The sequence below is a fragment of the Pithys albifrons genome, chromosome 5, assembly GCF_047495875.1.
Source record: "Pithys albifrons albifrons isolate INPA30051 chromosome 5, PitAlb_v1, whole genome shotgun sequence".
NCBI lineage: Eukaryota > Metazoa > Chordata > Aves > Passeriformes > Thamnophilidae > Pithys > Pithys albifrons.
In genome coordinates this window covers 52218076-52240172 of record NC_092462.1, presented here as the reverse complement: position 1 = coordinate 52240172, position 22097 = coordinate 52218076, and the positions used below count along the sequence as shown (strand labels likewise).

Sequence of the window (22097 nt, the reverse complement as noted above, 5' to 3'; positions counted from 1 at the left end):
ATTAGGGAGACACAACTGAAGTATTTTTCCTGAAACTGAAATTTCAGTTTAAGTCCTGGGGGTGTTTTTTTGTTAACAGACATTAAAATACTCATTTACAAAGTTGGAATCTCTATTTTGGAGGAATCCCATAAAAGGCATATTTTGCTTACTGGAGTCTGTGGTAAAGAAAATCAAATTTTTCTAACATTGTAGAAACAGGAGCTAATATTTTGATGCAGATGAAAAATTCCAAAAATTCTTTGTAGATCTGTGGTCTAGTTTCTATTTACATTAGGCTTTCTATAGCATCCATTACAATTGGGTGTCTTTAGAAAATACTTGATCCCTTCTCAAACAGTTTTTTGCTGTATAAGGTAAAGATAAGTGATTTGCATGATGCTGTTGTGGGCAATTATGTAAGTTGTGCTTTTCTGAGCACCTAATTCTAGTAGATCTGAGCAGCTGATGTGAATGTAAACATTACACTCAAGTGAACTTTGTCTTTAGGTCTGTCTCTTCATTTGCAAATCTAGGCAGAATGAGTGTGTGTTGACTCAGATACTCAGCCTAACATTCAAACCCTACTCCTTTACACTAATGTGTTCGACATTTCTGCAGATCAATCCCCAGGTTTTCAAGTCAACCCCCAAAACAAGAATACATATTCAACAGTCAAGTGAAATGTTGTTTTCATCATTTGAATCATGTGCCTTGACAGAAGCAAAGAAGAAAAGGAAAATTGATAGCTAAGAATTGAACGGAATAATCGTCAGTCTTCCCAGCTACTGAGTCTCTGTCGGCAGGTGCCCTGGAGATCTAAGCCTCTCCCAGCCTTGATTCATTCTGAAGCCAGATTCATTAACGGCATGGCCAGAGGCAGAACATCCCACTGTGCAGCTGCAGCCTATCCTGACTTTCACTTGAGCTAGTGGAATAAATAATTCTCTTCCTCTCCTCTTACATACTGATTTCCCAGCAGCCCCTTGTCACACTCCTCTCTTCTGCACTCCTTGCTTTCCAAATTAACAACGATCAGTGTTTCCTTTCCCCAGGTCCCTGCTCAGATAATCAAAACCTCCTTCCAAATTCAAGACACTATACGACTCATCAGTTAAATTGCTTCATCTTCACCTTCATAAAGTTACGTTATAGCTCAAACAGTTAAACATGACAAAGCAGTAAGAAACTGGATTCACAGAGGCTTGAAACACTGAATCATTTTCAAGTCTTGATTATAGCATGCTTCCAGTCATGTCTGTTATAACGAAAGAAATACAGTTTGTAACCTTGTACAGACCAAGCATCTGGGAGCACAAGTCTCTGCTGCACTTTTCACATCTCAGACAGGTGCAACACACTGTCTGCCATAAGATACCAGTGGTTCTAACTCTGCTGTAGTTCATGGGGAGAAGCCTGTTGCCTTTACCTTGCTGATAGATTGCCAGGATATTAGAAAACTGTTGTGGGTATTTGGAACTCGAGCATCTGGTGATCATGGTAACCAGCTGCTTTAAAAGTGTAGTGCCATCCATAATGACTTGTGTTTCGGTTTTCTTTCATAAAATAGGGTACATACAATCAAAGCTTTTAAATGTCAAAATAGAAGGATGATGTTGATGCAGTAATTATCAAAATAAGCATTTTAAATACTGTTCCACAGAATAAAAAAGGAACATACCAGTATGTACAGAAAACCAACCTGGTATAGCCCCTGTGTGCTCCTCTCGTTCCCAAGCTGCCTGTGTGTTGTAGGATCTTGACTGAGAAATGTCGATCGGTGAGTTGGGGTAGCTGAGGGAGCTCTGGGTTTGTTTTGTGGGAGGGACTCATGTTGGGTGCATAGCTACCCCCACCAGCAGGGACCTGCAGTTCATTATCAGGACAAGCTTTCTTCTCCATCTGTAGTGAAAATGTTTCTTGTACAGGCACTGAAGAGAAATGCTTACAAACATGGAGGCTTTGTTGTTTATCTTAAAACTTAAATAATTAGTCTTTCATTAAACTGATTAATCAGCTTTGTGGATGAACAAGAGGTGTGTCTCAGTGGCATTATGCAGCGCTGCCAGCATGTTCTCACAGATAGCAGGAGCAGTGAAGTGGCAGCAGCCCAGCAGTGCATCTGGACTGTCATGTCCTACGTGCCAGCAGGGCTAATTCGTCCAAGCAGAGCGCTATACTCAGGGGATAAATTGTTCCCATGTTCAGACTTTAGTGAGTATCTTTCCTGCATGCAAAGTTCCTTCACACTGCTATATTGTTCTGCAAAGCCCTTCAGCAACTGTGGTCTGTGCGTGGATACACGTCATATTGTGCCTCAAGAAAAGTAAAGATGGCAGGCCTCAGCCTTACTGCATTGGGTAAATGGACTATATCTCAACATATATAGTGTTGCTGTAATGTTAAAAGATTAAATTATATTGCATTACTGCTCCATAAAATATTTGCTGTACTGATGCCCCAGCTGTGTATGTGAAGATTGTTAAATAAATCAATCCTGAAATAGCATCTTTCATGGCTAGTTATCTTTGCTAATTGTGTTTATTTGAAGAAATCAAGGGAAATTGTGTAAGAACTGGAACAGACCCCTATTGATTTTGTACTGCTGCTGTATGTAGAGCTGTACAAACCAAACTTTTATATAGGACAGAAAACAGTTGCATGTGTTTGAAAGAAATATTGACTTACTTTAAGTTGTTATATAGTTAATGGAGTGTGCATGTATCTCTTTCCACAACAAAATTTCCCACAAGTCCAGGGAGAGCTTTTCAGCAGAAACAGGATGTTTGAGCAGGGCAGGACTGGGAATGATGCACTACCTTTCCAGCCATCCAATTACACAGACAGGAGAAATTGCTTTTTAATTGGAGACCCTGTAGTCTGAATTATATTAATGTTTCCTCGAAATACAGTTGCACAAGGAATAAAGGACATGTGAGCTACTTAGCACTCTGTCACTTCCATTCTCCCACCTGAATGACCAAGCTTTAGATGATGATAAATTAGTTACTAGCATTTCTATTGTTCAGACAACCTATTTTGGTGCTGTAACAAGCCAGCTAGGTGTCTCCCTTCTCTTCCAGAGGCCACCTCCCTATAAATCACACCGTTCTCTGACCCGTTCTGCATCTCACAGTTCAAGCTAATCATTGACAAGGCTTTTACGATCACAAGCTTTTAGTGAAGCTCTGATAAGACACTGCAGCACTTTGTGGCAAACGAAGACGGTCTGCACAGTGGGGACTCCAGCAAATGAATGGATTTTTTTCAGTGTCAGTACAAGAAATCTGACTTTTAACACTGGAACTGTAAACCAGCATGATGTGTGACCAGCGACCGGAGAGAACTGTTGGGTTTTGGATGTTAGTTTTCGTAAGGCTTGTTACTGGGCTTGCTGAAGAGGGAAGATCCGTGTGGAAAAAGGATCCCCACTTCAGCCCTGTGAGTGCAACACAGATGTTTTTGTATGACACTTTCCCCAAAGAGTTTCTCTGGGGTGTAGGGACAGGAGCTTTCCAGGTGGAAGGCAGCTGGAGGAAGGACGGGAAAGGCTCCTCCATCTGGGACCGCTTCACTCACTCGGAGTTCAGAGATGTTGACTGCACAGGCACCTCCAGTGACAGTTACCTCTTATTGGACAAAGATTTATCTGCTCTGGATTTTTTGGGAGTTACTTTTTACCAGTTTTCAATTTCATGGTCAAGGCTTTTTCCCAATGGAGTGGTAGCAGCTCCCAACGAGAAAGGACTCCAGTATTATAACACCCTTATTGACTCTCTACTGTACAGAAATATTGACCCTGTGGTTACACTGTACCACTGGGACCTGCCCTTGATGCTGCAAGAAAAATATGGGGGATGGAAAAATGAATCGATAATTGATATCTTCAATGACTACGCCACCTTTTGCTTCCGCACCTTTGGGGATCGTGTTAAGTATTGGATTACAATTCACAATCCATATTTAGTTGCTTGGCATGGGTATGGCACAGGTGTTCATGCTCCAGGAGAGAGAGGGAAAATAACATCTGTCTACTCTGTAGGACACAATTTGATCAAGGTACAGTATAGTAAGATTTTACAAATTGATCTTGCACCACCATAGGAAGCGATGGGAGGAATCAGTCCTGTGATCAATGTTTCAAAAAAACAAACCACGAACTGTAAAGCACCAAGAAATAGCCTTTACCTAAGACAGTCTTTCTGTTAATCCTCATTTTGATCTTATTGTTCTTTTCACAACTATTGTCTTAGTAATTATTTGGTTTAAAGTTCTTGTTTATTATTTTATTTAAGTTATGTTTTACATACAAAATATGACTGCAAAGAGTAAGATTTTCCTTCTTTATTCTTCCCATTTAGTTAAACACACTGACATCAGCATTCATTTGGCTACACTGAATAACTATTCTATTAGTTTAAAAGGAAACTTATTTGTATTTGCATATTGAATCAATTCTACTGGCCATGGAGTATGTATCTACAATTATGATTGGTTCTAGCCTTAGTAAGATCATATTGCAAAATGTTTATTCTTAAACTAGCAAAGTTGGCACTTTTTGGGTTTGGAAGAAAACAAATGTCCCCTCAGTACTTCAGAATTTCAAATTATTTCCATGATGTTTGCTGTATTTTAATTTTTATGTTGGTCTTATTTATTGGCTGTCTTCTACAGAATTACACATACAAAAGATTTGATCCCATGATGAATAGTTTCAACAACTGCAGTACTGTATTGTAAGTTTATGGTACTCTTGGGAAGGACAAAAAGAGATCATATTTTTTGAGGAAAAGGGACAGGCATTGCTCCTGGTATTCTCAACAGCATTACCAAATTTACAGCATCATCTCCACTGAAAGATTATTAATTTAAGTCTACAAAGTCACTAGCTCCTATACATAGGAGCTTATATTCTTATTTTGTCTTGTTATAATTTAAAATAATTTCTTGTAACATCAGTTTAAGATATTAATTTATTCTATTAGTACAGTATTTTTTCATCTATATTGCTAAAAGTACTTTACAGAGCAGGTCACTATGCTGCCTCTGCAGCTGGTATAATACCCTCTGCTCAGACTATTTGTAGCTACCACAAAGAGAATTTTTCTACTACTTGCCATATCTTATAAATGTAATTAATAAATAAATCCAAATGTGTTTGTCCTACAGAAAGAAATATGCATCTGGCATTTATTGTTAGAGCAGTTACAAATACTCTGCAACTGACTATTTCTATTTCTTGTATTTGCTTCCGGGCTTGAACATTCCAAAGCTCCTATTTCAGAACATTCACACTGTGGTCAATAAAGAGTCACAGAGAAAAGTCATCAAGCATCTGGAGCCACTAACTGATTTCAGACTTAGCACAAGAATGATTTAACTATAAAGACTTGTGAAGCATCTCAAAGAGAACTGATGCTGAATAATTATTTTTTATTTTCAGGTGCTATATAATGTATTTCATATCACACATGTGAAAGATACCACCTAAGTTTGTAGTGTTTCTTGCCTTCATTTCTGAGTGTTACAATCAAATCTGGAGTACCAAACAGGCAGTCTCTGCCCTTTCTGTAAAACCCATGTAAGCTGCACACAGCACATAGTGAGCAATACCTTCACTGAAGAATCAGCTGGGTTTTCCAGGAAGCTGAGCACAGCTGGGACTGATACACAAATTACTGACCCAAGTTCCTTGGTCAATATTATTTAACTCAGCCTTGATTTGATTGTTGCTTCTAGTTCCAAAGTCTGTGAACCCGAGTATAAAATAAATCACTTCAGTGAAAGAGCTAATAAGACTTTCAGCAATACTCAATCCATTAACTAGTACTTTATAATTCTTGGCCAGAAAGTATTTCCCGTGGTATCCTTCTTACAGGCCCATGAACATTACCTAATGTATTAGCAGTTCTCTCCTGTACCACCAAAAAATTTCTGAAGACTGAGATTTGGGATTCATGGAGAATCTCAAATTTGAAGTAAGGTATATGAGGAACTGGAGTTTTATGACTGGAGTTGGAAGGGGAATGGAAACTCTTGAGGTACCAGTCAACTTCAGCCAACTCTTCATATCTCTAATTTTTTCTCTCTTAATAAACTGTAATTAAAGCCAGCCATTCCACAGAAGTCACAACTGGTATTACATATTTCAAACTATTCAGCCAGAATCTTTCTCAAGGAGCTTTGTTTGTGTCTCAATGTTCAGTTCATTTCATATTGTTGACAGTACCATTTTAAGATAATGCACTGATGCACAATCAGGATTCATGTGTTGTCAAATATCTCTCCTTTGAGAGGCAGGGAATGTGATAAGATTCTTTGTTTAGAGAGATTTCACAAGGCATTTTATTTCAGGACTGGTATACACTGGTCTGCTTCTCAGACACTGTATTATGGCTACCTTCTAATTTACCACTGCAAACCAAAAACCTCATCCCAAAAATAAAAGACCAACAAAAATGTCAGGTTTTGGCAGAGTGTTAAAGCTGTTGCAAAAGATGCCCATTTATGTCAGCAGCTTTAGGAAGAGCCATGTTCTTGCCCATGTCAAGGCTTCAGTTTTGGACAGGCTGTTGACAGACAGTGTTCTCAATGCCACCCTGTGCACATTACCAGGTCCACCCAGTAACTGTGCTGAGCAGGAAAAACAAGTCCATAATGCTGAAAAGAAGCTGATCTGGCCACCACACTCTTACACAGCAAATTGCTGAAAATCATTCTCAAGACATTTTCTGGTAACTGAGGCTCTTGCAGGAATCCTACTTTTAGTTTCATTTCCTCGTACACTGTTGCAGTTGTGGTGTTGCAAGAACTAATCACCATTTATACAAAGAAGTGCTTTTATGTGCTGTATCAATCATAAACTGAAGCTAATTTTCATAGAACCACAAAAACAATATAACAAACCATAAACCCTCCACTTTTTAGGACTTTGAATTATTTTATTGTAAGAACAGTTTGAAAGTTGCTGGAGATCTTTGTGTTTCTAGAAAAGAGCTGAAGAAATTTCTCCTAATTTTAAAGGATAAAGTTTAGTAGGTTGAGGAAATAAAATGTCGTAAAACTGAAATATGTGGTTGGCATAAGGAAAAGGTCATAGAATATCAGGTTGGAAGGGGACCTCAAGGATCATCTCCATGCATTTGAAAACTGATTAAAAAATTATCTGCTTCAGCAAATGAATTCCTGTGGGTAAATAGGTAGATAATGACCGTATTAAGGCTTTTCAGCAAAAGTGGGATTATTGTCTTTCTCTAGCCCCAGAGCCCTGTGGTGTTTGCCAGCACAAGGCATTGCTGGTGCTGTGTTGCCACTGCCTGTGCTCTGCTCCGTGCCTTGCAGCCTTTAAGGGAACACCCCAGATACATCTACATGAGAGACGGCCCTGCCTTTGACTTGGCTCTTGCTATTCAAGGTCCATGAAGAGGGTTAGTGAAGAGAGGAGTAAAGGCTGCTAAACAGGTGCTCAGGAGATCCATTGCGGGGAAAATAATCCACAGAAGCACTCAAAATTTCATCTTACTATGTATGCTATTCCCAGAGGGTAATAATTGCTACTGATCATTTTAAAGGACCTGATATTACCTCCATGGAAATGAATGCTATGTCTGAAGTTTGGTGCTTATTATTTATAAATTGCTAAAGGTTTCACTTAGATAAATCTCTTTTCAATTTAATGATCATCATGACTAATACAAGGAGCATGTGGAATCATATACAGGACAGAGAGTGGCCATCAAAAGTGTCCCTCCTTCTGCATTAAAGGGGACGGTACAAGGGCATAATGATAGTATGTAACTTTCTATGCAGCATTTGAAAGACACATCAAAGAAACTACAAAAACTATGAGCTTGCTCCTCAGGCAGCTATCATACTGCAGCAGAAAAAAATAGCACACAATAATTAGATTAATTTCTTTGATTTAACAGTAAATAAATCTGACCAGCAAAAAAATACAAAGAAGATAAAACATTTCTGCTGAAGTTATATTAGATATATACTTGATATATTATTACCATTTTCCCTGTATCTAGTTATGTTCTTTTATACTTAGGTTGAGGCTTGTAAAGATCACAAGCTGCAGGTTAAGCTGTCTTCTTTTCCTCCTCTGTATCATTTCAGCCTTTGCTACATAATAGGTAGAAAGGGTTTGGGGGTTTTCCTGTTAGGGATCATTCACACTCCTTTTCATCTGGCAGAAAAGCCCACGAGAGAAATGTCAGAATGAGGTCTCTCTAAAAATTTTCAAGGACATTGCATATGGGAAAATGGCAGTAAAATCCCTTTCTAGCCTGCTGTCTCCATATAGATCTACTGCAGGTCAGGTTCTTCTCTGTGCCCAGCTGCATTACTCACAGCTCTCCAGTAGCTCTTACCATGCCAGGATCTTTTCATGGACACTGCTGCCTTTGGGATCTGTGGATGAGTATGTCCCAGGAAAGTCCTATAATTCATTCTCCTTAAAAAAAAATTCTACTGAATGAAGGGGGAATAATTATTACTTCTCTGTCCAGCCAGATGCTTTCTTCTCTTCCTCCAAAGCGGAGTCCTGCCCTCAGGATGTAGACAGATGAAGCTACACCAGCACCTGTATTTCTTGGAGGAGGAGGGAAACCTGTCTCCATCAAGTATGGCTCTAGGGCAGACAAAATAATCATCTATTCTTGTAAATATCTTTGCTGGAAGATTTTTCAACAGCCATCAGTGATGATGTAAAATTCAGCACTGATTCACACTTTTTTTTTATATGATTTGTTATTTTCAGGTTACCTTTCTTACACTTCTTGGCAATCATTAGGAAAAACACAATCCAATGTGCAAGATGAATTCAAGACAGCTTACAACAAAATTAATAGTACAGTCCTTCAAACCACCCTTTTAGAAATGTAGGTGCCTACATCATAAGAGCCATTTTTCCCTTCACAAGGATTGAGATTCTATTGATTGCAAAATAAGGGCTTTAGCCCTACTGACTACGTGGCACCTCCACCATAGGCCAAAAGGGCCTGGAACTGAAATAGTCTTCCAATAAGTCACACACAGCAGCCTTTCTTCTGAAGGGATGTTGAACATCATCTTTATCAGATTATATTCTAGGTCTTCATGGTTTACAAACCAAACAATTAAACAAAAGCCCAAATAATTTTATTAGCATTTTTAAGTCTAGTTTTCCTAAAGGTCGCTGCTCTCCAGCACACTTAAACAATGCAATATATACCTGATATTGTTTTGTGTGCTCATTGCTGTTCAAAGGAAAATTGCTTGACTAAAATATCTCTATAATTAGAAAGTATTGGTCTTTCTTTTCAAAACTCTTTTCACGTGCACGTGATAAATTACAGGATTGGGGTTTGAAGAAGCATGAGAATATTTGAAGAAGAGAGAAGAACAATACTGTTATCTTTATTTTATTGAGTTGACATTTCCAGCCTTTTTACAAGGTTACTACTAACTGATTTAGCACTCTCTGTGACTTTCAGGTCTATGGAATAAATTCTATATTAATACCAGGAAAATATGCTGAAATTAATGAGTCATATGTATCTAGAATAAATACACAATATTGATCCTGCTTTAACTGTGTACTTAGCCTTGACATTTGTCCTTGATCTACCAAGGAAAATGAAAGATTAGGGATTAAACTCTAACTGAAAAAAGATTAGTCAAGATTTACTCAAAATACACAATTTGATGTATGATACAGCTTTTAAATTAATGTTTAATATCTGATCTTACAAACAAATTATATTAATCAGTGGGTTCCATCAACAACAGTTTGCACTTAGCAAACACCTCCTTTCTGAAAATGTTAATCTGCTTTACTGATAATTAACTCAAAACAGAGTTGCAGGCAAGAAAATGCTATTGCCTCTACTGTGTCTGTAAAAACCGTTACTAGAGACAGTGACAAGTTTGTTTCAGTAAGACTTAATCCTCAGAATTAAGAACCATCAGTGATACATATGACTGTGTATGAGGAGCCTGTCTTGACTCATATTAAATGTAATTATTTGTACTTGAGTTCTCCTCTAGGATTATACCTGTGGCTGTATTATCTACTGTAGACAATATTTTAAAAAACTTTAGTTACTTTACTTTTAGTAACTTTGCTTTCTTCTAATCAACTCCTGGAGGTGTATACAAATACAATGAGTTGTCCCTGATTGCCCTTTACATGTCAATATTGCATTCTAATTAGCTGAGGTTTGGCAAAGTCATTGTTCTCCCCTTCACCTAGAAGGGAGTGGCTGCTACAGGTTACCTGGTGCTGTTGTCGTGGTACTTGGCACTGTACGTAACACAGCTCACCACAGCAGGGGTTTGCTTGTTAAGCCATGTACCTCTCACTGAACAGTGGTGTTAGTGGTCTGGGAGAGAAAAATGACTAACCAGGTGAGAAGTCACTCGAGGTAGAGAACAAGCAAGCCTGGCCCTAGCAGCACCCCAGGCTGGAGGGACTTTCAGAAGAGAACAGTGAGGGTAACTGAGCAGATGAAACTGGCCATTTGAATTTCCTGATGAGACTGGTAACAAATCAATTTTATAATACTTTAACTGTATCTTCCAATTTGCCTCATGAGTCCGTTTTTGTTGGCTTCCCTCTTCAGCTCCACAGCCTGCATTTCAAAGGTTAGTGTTACTTTATCAGTATTTTCAAAGACAGACCTTGAACAAATGTTACGAGCATGACCTTAGAAACCATAAACAACTGATACACAAAATTTCACAAAATGTAATGCTTTGGTACTCTCTAGCTTAAACAAATATCTACCTGACATCAGGTCTTTTGGGTTTTTTTTAACTGTCAAGGCTGTGTGTTTCTAGATAAATTAACTGAAATGATTGTCAAAGGTAAGCAATGCTGTTTGGCTTGGTGATGATGGCAGTCTAACTCAACACTCTCAGTGTTTCACAATGCTTCTCAATATTTTCCCTGGGTGCAAACAGTTATTTTCTTTCCAGCTTAAGAGTATAAAGCCACACACTTCAGCCATAAGGTAAACCCTGAGTTAACTGATGACTCCTCAGGTGGGAGGAGTCAGATCCCTGCCCTCTCAGATCCCACGATGTGATTCACACTGTGATCAGAGCCACCCTTCTCTGACCCCTGAGCTGTCTCATATTCCTACTCTGACAATGCTAGTGGTTCCTCAGTCTCCCATGTATTTCTGCTTTTCTGTAAATTTTGTCTGTTATATTCTCTTATTTAAGTAATTAACAACATGACATTTGAAGATAATTCTGATGTGTAACAATGTTAAGCTTTCTAAAACATGGTCATGATCAGAAAAATGGTGTTATGATGTGACACAAAACAAGTTTTCGTTGTCACCAACATGAATAGCAAAACTTCAGTCTGTTCTAGGGAAGCTGATACTTGGCCATTTATGAGTACTAAAACATGCCATACCTGCTCGACTATATGCTGCCCAATTTCCTTTTAAAACCCAAGTGTTATTGCTCACCATTTGGTATGAGTAAGCTTCACTCTGTGATGCTGCATGTACTGTCAGAAAAATTATGGCCATTTCAAAGAAGAAATTAACTAAAATCCCAAACAAAATTTTCACTTGAAACTGTGAAAGTTGACATTTGGGTTCAAACTTCATAGCTGGGTCCTTAGTCCAAGATTTTACATTTATATGTAAATGTAAGTATCAAAACTTGAACATTTACTCATATAATTAGGCCAAACTAAAATAACTAAATCCCAAGAAAAGGGATGGGGTGGAAGTGGCTTGATCAGAGTAAGTCCAAGTAACCCCCGGGCACAGAGCAATTAATAGCACAGAGTCAGCACTGACAAATGAAATATCATGAGATACATAATTTATAGAACAACTGTAAAGATGGTTTAAAATTTTAACTGTATCAGCAATCTCTGCTTGACAAAAAAAAGACCTAATGTCCAAATCACAGAGTTCATATCCTACCCTTACAGCTGTTTAGTCCCAAAGTGTCCATGTAACAGCAATTCAGATCCCTGCTGGGACATCTGAAATTCAGACCTATGTCAAAAGGCAAAGGCCACAGCCCTGATGTGTTGTAGGAACAGCACAGGAGTTACTGAGCATTACCCTCATCCCAAGGTGCCTCTCAGGATAACAGTGATTGCCCATTACAACCGTGCAGGGTAATCCATGTGCCTTAACTGTTTGTTGGTATTTTCCATATAAGCCTGCTGTGAACCAAATGAAGCTGCTTGCCTCTCAAGCTGCCAGTGGACACAGAGACTTACCAGGGTTACAATTTAAAGCTGTTTTTCTCTCATCAGGCTCATGCAAAAGTTTGGCATAACTACAAAGAACACTTTCAACCCTATCAGAAGGGGATGATGTCCATAGTACTGGGATCCCACTGGATTGAACCTAACAAACCAGAAGATGAGCTGGACATTTCTAAGTGTCAGAAGTCTATGGAGAGAGTACTTGGATGGTTTGCTAAACCTATCCATGGGGATGGTGATTATCCAGAAGAACTGAAAAACGAATTCTCATTTTTGCCACACTTTACCGAGGATGAAAAAAACTACATAAAGGGAACAGCTGACTTCTTTGCATTTTCCTTTGGTCCCAATAACTTTAAGCCTCCAAACACTCTACCGAAAATGGGACAAAATTTGTCACTCAATTTGAGGGAAGTACTGAATTGGATTAAACTGGAATACAACAGTCCTCGAATCTTGATTGCAGAAAATGGCTGGTTCACTGACAGCCATGTGAAAACAGATGACACCACAGCCATCTACATGATGAAAAACTTCGTAAATAAGGTTTTACAAGGTTTGTACCCAAGGTAGTTGTTGGATTTTCAGAGAGCACTTTAAAATAATTTGATATTTAGCTCTGTGGTGATTTAATCTTTTTAAAAAAACAGGTAATGGTAACAAAGTTAATTATTAATTCTTTATACTGCATGTGTACGAGTCATAGATCAGGATTTACTTGTGTTCGGTGTTGTACAAACACAGAAAAAAACCCATAGTTCCTGTCCCAGAAAGTTAAAGTCCAACATCTGTGTTGGATTTTAAAACTAAATAAGTAAAAAGTTGAGTGAGAAATTAATGAAAACAAATCTATTGGATGTTACTTTTCACTGCTGGCAGCTCAGCTGTAACACCTTTGTGCAGGTACATACCTTGACAGCAGGAAACGAGACTGTGACTAAAGACCGTCATTGATATGCAGGAGTCCTAGTCCAGTGCAAAATGCACGAAGGAAATGAGCAGGAGAAGGGCAATCACTCTTGAGGAATATTGCACACCAAACAGAGACAGTATGTTTTAATAACACAGACTAAATCTTGGGTTTGCCCTTCATAAAGCCAGTCTGTGGGGTGCTCTCTGAAAGCAAAAGATTTAATTTTGCATGAACTATAAACATTATTAGTACCTTAGGCCTCTGCAAAGTCGGCATTCCTTTTCACCCTGTGCCAGTTTGTAGGATTGGTGCTGGGAGCAGGGCAGCTGCTGGTTCCGAGAGCCGCTGTCCCAGCAGCTGCCCCACTGCTGGTGCCACACTGCAGTGATGCCACAGCTCAGGTCCCTTCACAAAACCCTTCCTTACCTCAGAAAAAGGAAAACACGAGTAATCAGTTACTCAGAGACCAAGTCAGGAAGTACTGTATTACCAAAAACTGCAATTAAGCTCCAGAGGAAGATTATCCATGTGTATTTAAAGTTGTTTCAGATTGTAAACTTCATGTAACACAGCTGTGCTATATATCCTGCCCTTTTTTTTTTTGGAGGAAGTTACATTCCAGTAATTGATTTATGGTATTTTAATAATGCAGTGACACAGTAGGAAAGTCTAGATGCAGGCCTGAATTTGTTAGTGTGGAATGGATAGTTTTTTTGACACATACACAAGAAAATCCATAACATGTTCTTTTTTTGAATCTTCTACAGCAGACCTGGCTGTGATAACCATCTCTGGAGTCACACTTCTTAAATACTTAGCCAATGTTCAACCAATAACTTGGGTTAAGAATTGTTAAGAATTGTCATCAATATTTTGATGGATGCAGATACTTCCACCTCTGCCTCGAAATACAGGATTATCTCTTAATTAATGCTTTTTTTTTTTTTGGTGAAGCTAAGTAACTTGTCTGATCAGGAATAGTATTTGAACTTATTTTCACATTTTTACTTACAGAGAAGTCAGGTATAAATTTGCTGTTTGCAGCAAAACCAACTAGATCATGTTAGTCCCAAAGCATGATATATATAGGCCAAACAGTAATGGGATGGTGGCTGCTAAACCAGCATGTAACGGGCTGTAAGAAGCTACACCTGTGTATGTGTTTTTGGAGAGTACTGTAAACTTTACACTGTAACTCATGACACATTAGTCATGAAAATAGGTGATGTATAACACCACCATCACAATGAGCTGACCTCAGCTATGATCTAAGGATGCAAGTGAAACCACAGCATCTCGGTGGCACACATATGTGTCCATACTGAAACTATCACTCCTGCAGAAGGACTCCACGATTCCATCTTCAGTGGACACACAGAAACGCCTTAGGTCTCCTTCTGTGAAAGTCACCTCTGGTGACTCAGGGAGCTTAGTTAACTCCTGACCTTTTCTACCCTCAGTTCCTTGTTCCTGCCCCCAGCCATCTCCTTTTCAGGATTTTCTCATCCCCACTGTGACTTTCAGTGAGAATCCTGCCTTCTGTTTCTGCCCTTTCACTGCCCCTGCAGACAATGCTACAAACATACTCTCACACTGATCCATGGGATCTCTACCTATCACCTGCCTAATTTTGGGTTCTTCTTACCCCAAAATATACATAAAATAGTGCTTTTTCCTTACCCATTTTGACAGACACAAGTTCTCATCTAGGCATGCACCATTTCAAGTAGTACAGCATCTTTTGCTCTGACAATTAAACTTGTCCCCACCCATTCAGTAAACTTCAAGAAACAAAAATATCCTCAGTTGTCATTACGCTGCTCCCATTTGTTCAACCTTCCTCACTGCAGACAAAAAGTACTCATCTTTACTTGCCAGGCCCTTCTAGCCTATCTCTATCCTCTACATCATTCTTCACATTTGCATCTCGCGATGGATTTTTTCAGACATTTTCATACTTACTCCCATAGTTTCCCTAATTTTTAGAGGTTGCTTTTCTTGAAAATACATGTCTTTGTATTGCTTTGTTTTATTCCCACGTCTCCTTTCCAATGTTCTGGCTTTGTCTATCAGCTTCTCATATACTCACACTGCAAACTCTTGGGCTTTCTGATTTCTTCATCTGGCAGCTAGGAAAGTATCCCACTGGTCTGTAACCATGCTGCTGGGTACCTTGTCACTCTGCTGCATGAATACACAAACTGTGCAAAACTGCTTCCTGCTGAAGGTGCAGCACGGTGTGACTAAGGCAAAAAAATTCAGTGGAAATACAGAATTGTGCAAAGTGAAATGTCCTCATAAAAAAGGCAAACTGATGTTGGGAAAGAATACAGCTTTAAATCAGAATACTTTGCCTTTATTCCTTGGTTTACTGGTGTGATGGACTACAAGTAAAATACTTCTTGTCCATATGACTGCATCAAAATCCTCAATAGCTACACTTGGTCACTGCTTTGCCCTTGATATTCCAGCCCATGTAAGGCTAACATGAGGAGTTATCCCACGGTATTTCCCAGTTGAAGCTGGCAACAGGCAGCTAACGTGACTGACCATGGAGTTTGGACTTTTTCTTCCAGGCTGCCAGCTGGCACGTGCTGTAAGTGGCTAAAAAACATTGTGGTTAGTTGGAGTCCAGAGAGAAGCTGCTTTGCAGGTTCTCCTGCCCTTTCTGCAGAATTGGGTTCCACATCTGAGAGAGCAGCAGTGTTGTCATCTTTCTCATATATTATATGTAAAAGATCATATGTAGACCCCTTGCAAGGCAGAGGAACATTAAGATTGTCTGAAAGAAACATGTGTGCACTGCACCCATTCTGTGACTACATTAAGCCTCTGGGTTGATCAACCCAGCTTCTCCTAAAGTCATTAACAGTCCCATACCAACACATTAAATTTTTCAATTTACAAGCTGAATAGACATTCCTAAATGTTAGAGCTTGCAGAGATCTTTCAAATAAAGGAGGAGTGTTTTAGCTTCATGATAAAGTCATAATCTAGATCAATTATTGCAGACTTAATTTTTACTCATGATTATCTAATTTTATCAGTATATATTACTATCAAATTGTCAAATGCAATGTGAAGCCTGGCTGGTGGGGGTGTGATATTTTGCGTTTGCTCAGAGCAGAAAAAAGCATCCTGTGGTAATTTAGTAAGGAAGTAGTGACATACTTTTTTTTAATGAATAAAGACTAAGATATGTCACAGTTTTGCAATTACAATGGGCCAACAACCCCATTAGTGTTGAGAAGACACTCCAGATTTTCAAAGTAAATAGCCCTTTCTCATAAATATCCCTTATATATTTTAGAATACTCAATATATCCTCATGGATGTTACTTTCTCTTACCTAGCTATCAAATATGACGACGTAGATGTGTTTGGTTACACAGCCTGGTCCCTCCTTGATGGCTTTGAATGGCAACATGCTTACAACATCAGGCGTGGATTATTTTATGTAGACTTCAAGAGTGAAAAAAAGGAAAGGATTCCCAAGTCATCAGCACTTTATTATAAACAAATCATACAGGAAAATGGCTTCTTCCCAAGGGAGTCTACCTCAAGCTTGCAAGCTCAATTTTCCTGTGACTTCTCCTGGGGTATCACCGAGTCTGTTCTCAAGGTAAGCATAAAATACAGAACAATTATTGTGAACAAATGACTGTGTATGGCACCTTGCATTCAGGAATTAAGTCATAATTGCGTAGCTTCAGTGTCATGTACTTTTCAGGTTTTCAGATGAGGTGGTCACAGGGTGTGGGCACTGCTGCAGCAGCAGACCCCACTGCAGAGCCCCTCTAGGCCCAGCCCACCTTTGCTTTCTCTCTGCTTGCATCTCTGTGTGGCAGATCAGATTAGGAAATTTCAGACCAAGAAGTTGACTCCAACCAATTGTTCCTGGGTCATTTTTCAACCAGAGGTTTCCAAGTCCAGTCTGCAATGTGGCCATAGGTATGCCTATGGCAGTGTGATGGAGAGGATGGCACAGGGCAGGGACAAGGTGGTTATGCTGGTGGCAGCAGAGCTACCTGCAGGCTTGAGGTCTCATAAGAAGTGACCAAACAAGGCAGAAACTGATTTCTGGGCTGACCCTGGCTCTAAGTGTCACTAAGAGAAGTAGGTAAGAAGCCATTCTTTAAAAAGACAGAACACAGGTGAAGATAACCAACCTAGAGCTTTTACTATCTCAGCTCACATGTGGAAACAGATCATATCACCTTTTGTCCAAACTGTTTTTTCTTATATACCAGATGTTTCTCTTATTTCTGCCTTAAACTTGGTAAATAAGCTAACTGTATGGATGGCCAGTGTTGGGAAACTTTCTGTCATCCACACAGGATTCAACTTGATCAGGGAGATGAGTCTGTGTGAAAACGTAAGTCATGCAGGCTGGTGACAGAGCAAATGCCAGTGTGTAAACAGAGAGGGCAATTTTAATGTTTTCTGTAGATAAAGGAACAGAACAAGTAAGACAACCATTACTAGCACAAAGCCTATATAGGTGAGTTGGTTATCCTCTTACCTCTGGAGCATCTAAGCAGGGCCTTCTGACATCCAGCACTAATTCTACAGCTAAACACAGGTAGGAATGCAGCCTACAATCAGGCATTCATTTAATTAAAACCAATTATAACACAGTTTTTACTTTCACAGGCAGAATCAGTCGCTTCCTCACCACAGTTCTGCGACTCCAGCCTGTACCTCTGGAATGTCACAGGAGATGGGCTCCTGCACAGAGTTGAAGGGGTAAAGTTAAAAACTCGACCAGCACAGTGCACAGACTTTGTCAGTATTAAAAAACAACTTGACCTCCTGGAAAAAACGAAAGTCACCCATTACAGATTTGCACTTGACTGGTCACTAATTTTACCCAATGGAGATTTGTCAGTGGTCAACAGGCAAGTTCTTAGATATTACAGGTGCGTGATTAGCGAAGTACTGAAACTCAATGTTCAATCCATGGTCACCTTGTATTACCCAACTCACACCTACCTGGGCCTGCCAGGTCCTCTGCTGAGGACAGGAGGATGGTTGAACCAATCTACTGCCTTTGCTTTCCAAGACTACGCAGCTTTATGTTTCAGGGAACTTGGTGATTTGGTTAAACTTTGGATTACAATAAACGAGCCTAACCAGCTAAGCAATGTATACAACAGGAGCAGCAACGATACCTATCGGGCAGCACACAATTTATTAATAGCACATGCCATGGCCTGGAGAATATACGATGAGCAGTACCGGTCTCTTCAGGACGGCAAAGTGTCCCTGTCCCTGCACTCGGACTGGGCTGAGCCTGCCAACCCATACTTTGAATCTCATTCCAAAGCTGCCAACAGGTTTCTGCAGTTTGAAATAGGCTGGTTTGCCAATCCCATATTTAAGACTGGGGACTATCCAGCTACTATGAGGGAATACATTGGCTTTAAAAACAGAAGAGGCCACTCATACACATTGTTGCCATCTTTCACAAGTGAGGAAAAGCAGCTCATCAAAGGTGCAGCTGACTTTTATGCCCTGAATCATTTCACCACCAGATTTGTGATTCATGAACCTCAGAATGGGAGCCAGTATGAATTTGATCGTGACATTCAGTTTTTGCAGGACATCACCTGCCTGAGTTCCCCTTCTCGTCTGGCAGTGGTGCCTTGGGGAATGCGTAAAGTTCTCAGGTGGATTAAAAAAACCTATGGCGACATCGATATTTACATCACAGCAAATGGAATAGATGACCAGTCCTTAGACAACGATGAACTTCGAAATTATTACTTGGAAAAATACATACAAGAGGTTTTAAAAGGTGAGTCAAGTTCTCTAGAGCCATTTCTGTGCCTCAGACCCAGCCACTCCTTAGGCAAGCTGTTAAGACTTGCCCTAGATAGAGCAAGCAGTTCTGGTTCAGATGTAGGAATAGGCTATCAGCATTCAGTCTCCTGAGGGACCTGATTCTGCAGTCACACACGGGGCAGACACAACACAAAGCAATGCCATTGAGCCCCTTGCATGAGTCGCAGCTACAGCTGCTTCCAGTTTAAACCATGTGATAAGCCATCTGGGCATGCACACACAGCAGTTAGTCAGAAGTTATTAGGAGATGGCACTTCAGACCAACAACTCCCAAGAGACAACTCAAATATCTACTCTTCAAGAAAGACAGGATACTCTGTACTTGCTTGCTGAACTAAAGAAATGGGACAGGAAAGGGCAAGAAAGTTCACAGAGACCTGGAGGGACACAGAGTTCAACTCTAGTGCCTGTTCCACTGCTTGCTTTCTCCTGGGCACCTACAGAAACAGAGTTCTTCACTTTAGAGAAAAAACACTAAGAGTTATGGAGGGAGAGGACAAAAACATTGAAGGCAATGATCTTCAGCAATAGCTTATTGTATGAGAAATCCTGTAAGGACATCACCACTCCCATCCCTCTTCCTCCAACCAAAGACAGGCAGTGAGCCCCAGAGAGCAGAAAGGCCTCAGTACGTGAGCCATACAGTCAAAGCGAGATGTACAATACATCCTTGCCCTCACTATTCCCTACTGCCAAACATTACAGAGATCCCTTATCAGGATGTGGGGTGTTTAAAAGCTTTTCTGACACCTGTCATTAAACATAGCCTAGGTATCCTCTTTAACTCTGTAGGAGTTAGCTACATAAAAATTGAGACACATCTTACTCATGGCTAAGCATGGCTTCAGATCACTTATAGACACCAAGAAACAAAGCATTATCTCCCCAATACTTAGCTCTTTCTTGGTTACTAAAGGACTAATGAGCATTTGCTGGTTCATTTTCCATGCAGATTTCATACTGCAAACAAAAGAACAACACATTATTAAAGGAAGCAAGTTATTAAATGAAAGGGTTTAAAGGACAATTCATCATAGTGTTCCCATTTTAATATTCAGATAGCATGACACTTTACAGTATTGACAAAAAGATACCGCAATTTACATGTTCTTCCTTAATCAGGGTCACGTCTCCAACTGTGCTCACTGGTTGAACACGAATTGAAGGGATCCCTATTCACCAAGGCCTGCTGTTTAAGTATTTTCACCCAGCATTTGGGTGCAGCAGTGTAACATACAGCCATGTATGCTGTAAGGCTGAGCAGCTGCTTTTGGAGCAGGGCAGGAATTTTGGAAAAGTTCCTCTCATGGCACAGATGGGCAGCTGGTCCCACTCAGTCATTGCAGCTGGGCTCAGTACAGAACAGCATCTGGCTTCTCCCAGAAAAGCAAACTCCCACCTCCAACCCAGTCCAAATCCAGCTTTCACAGGTAATTCCCAAATTATAAGCATTTTTTAAAACAATGATGCACAGCTGAGACAGCTGAGTATTATCAGAAGCAGTAAGTTAATATTCTGTGATGCAATTACACTTTATTAATGTTTGGTTTTGTTTTCCTTTCATTCTCAGCATACTACATTGACAAAGTCAAGATTAAAGGCTATTATGCATTTAAACTGACTGAAGAAAAATCTAAGCCCAGATTCGGATTCTTCAGTTCAGATTCCAAAGGAAAGCCTTCAATAAAACTTTACAATAGTCTGATAAGCAACAACGGCTTCCCTGCCGACTCCTCGGTCTGTGGTCCCTCCGACCAGAAGCACTGTAGCTTCTGCTTGTTCATTTCTCAGAAGAAGCCATTAATATTCTTCACCTGCTGCCTTTTCTCTACCCTTGTCTTACTTCTAACCATTATTTTTTTTCACAAGAGAAAAAGAAGAAAACGTTTTAAGGCAAAAAGCATCCAGTGCATCTGTGTTTCACTTTGAAAGAGGGCAAAGCCCACTTCCAGTGAGATCCATCACTGTTTGCATTCTACAGCAGACAACAAGCTCAGACCACTGTGGAAAAGCACTCTGAGTCACTCCAGTCATACACACCAAGCATTTTCTTCAGAAGCTGGAATGAATCACATGCACAGGAAGAAGAGCTATGACATTTGTTTCTAGTAAAATTACTTTTATCCACCTACTGTACATAAAGTTCATCTATTTAAAAAAAATTATTCTCCCGTGCCTTGGAATAACCTTTCAAAGAGCTTGAATTGTAAAGAGCAACTAAGCTTTGCAAACTGACATGCACTTTTCTATGAACCAAAGCATCTTCTCATGTATATTCATGAGTGTTGTTCAGCATGAAACTGCAGCTATAGGGTTCACAAGTGTTACTAAAACCCACACACCTTCAGCTAAGTACACCAGCAAGAATGTGAAGTCCTGAACCAAATCCAACTCCACCATTGAACAATACACATGCCTTGACACACTGGGTGAAGTCGTTTTAAGCACATGTAACTGGAGGCAAGTCAAAATCATATACAGTCACTATTTTTCATCTCCAAAATTGGGCAGCCATAAAACTTATTTAGGACACAACTGAAAGTTACTATTAATCCACTCAAGACTGACAAATATAATTTAAATTGCACTTGTCGTCATTCATGTGGAACTTCGGGCAATTTTTGGAATTTCTTAACGTGTGTGGACATTTTCCTCATTATTAGGCTTTAGCAACTTGTTTCCAAGTATGTTTCAGCACTATGCCAGGGGTTTTTTGACTATTTTTTTTCAAATTGAATAGACAAAGTGGCATTGTGGATTTTACCACAGCACAGAAATAGTACACCCTCCCAAACAGATGTTGCTACGTGGCAAGATTAGCAACACAGAAAAATAGCTGGACCCCAGGATGACACAAATGCTGCTGAGACTCAGCAATATGGTCTAACGGAACACTGAGGTCAAGTCCTTTGTTTTCTTAATTGAGCAACATAAATAAAGCATCGTTATTTTCAGACTACCGCTTCTATGTAGGTATTTAGTTCAAATGGTCTTAAAAATCTAGTTCTGCTGCTTTCACTTTTCATTTTAATCTACTTCAGATTCTGTCATCACAAGTCTGAAGTAACAGGTTTCTGAAATGATGTGAAAGAACACTGTTCTCTCTGTGAGATCGATGCTTTTGCTATTTCTTAA

The 22097-nt window shown here is 39.7% G+C and overlaps 1 protein-coding gene across 3 annotated transcripts; it reads left to right on the top strand.

Annotated features, from left to right (window-relative positions):
- The first annotated feature begins 3138 nt into the window (after positions 1–3138).
- KLB (klotho beta) lies at positions 3139–21918 on the top strand. 3 transcript variants are annotated; one of them, XM_071556620.1, is made up of 5 exons: positions 3139–4038; positions 12254–12761; positions 16472–16740; positions 17772–18915; positions 20832–21918. In XM_071556620.1, exons 1-5 carry the CDS (start codon positions 3298–3300, stop codon positions 20852–20854), a joined length of 2685 nt encoding a protein of 894 aa, XP_071412721.1. In that variant the 5' UTR covers positions 3139–3297; the 3' UTR covers positions 20855–21918. The 3 variants fall into 3 exon arrangements, with proteins under 3 accessions (XP_071412721.1, XP_071412719.1, XP_071412720.1); XM_071556618.1 differs by having other exon boundaries at positions 20533–21918; XM_071556619.1 differs by lacking the exon at positions 20832–21918 and adding an exon at positions 20085–20216.
- The last annotated feature ends 179 nt before the right edge of the window (positions 21919–22097 follow it).

What these genes read in the sequence shown, in the direction of transcription:
- KLB (XM_071556618.1), top strand. Translation starts at nt 3,298, where the DNA reads ATGATGTGTGACCAGCGACCGGAGAGAACTGTTGGGTTTTGGATGTTA. An exon ending in CGTAAATAAGGTTTTACAAG is followed by an intron (nt 12,762 to 16,471) that starts GTTTGTACCCAA and finishes TCTCTTACCTAG; the next exon opens with CTATCAAATATGACGACGTA. An exon ending in CATACAAGAGGTTTTAAAAG is followed by an intron (nt 18,916 to 20,532) that starts GTGAGTCAAGTT and finishes TTTCATTCTCAG; the next exon opens with CATACTACATTGACAAAGTC.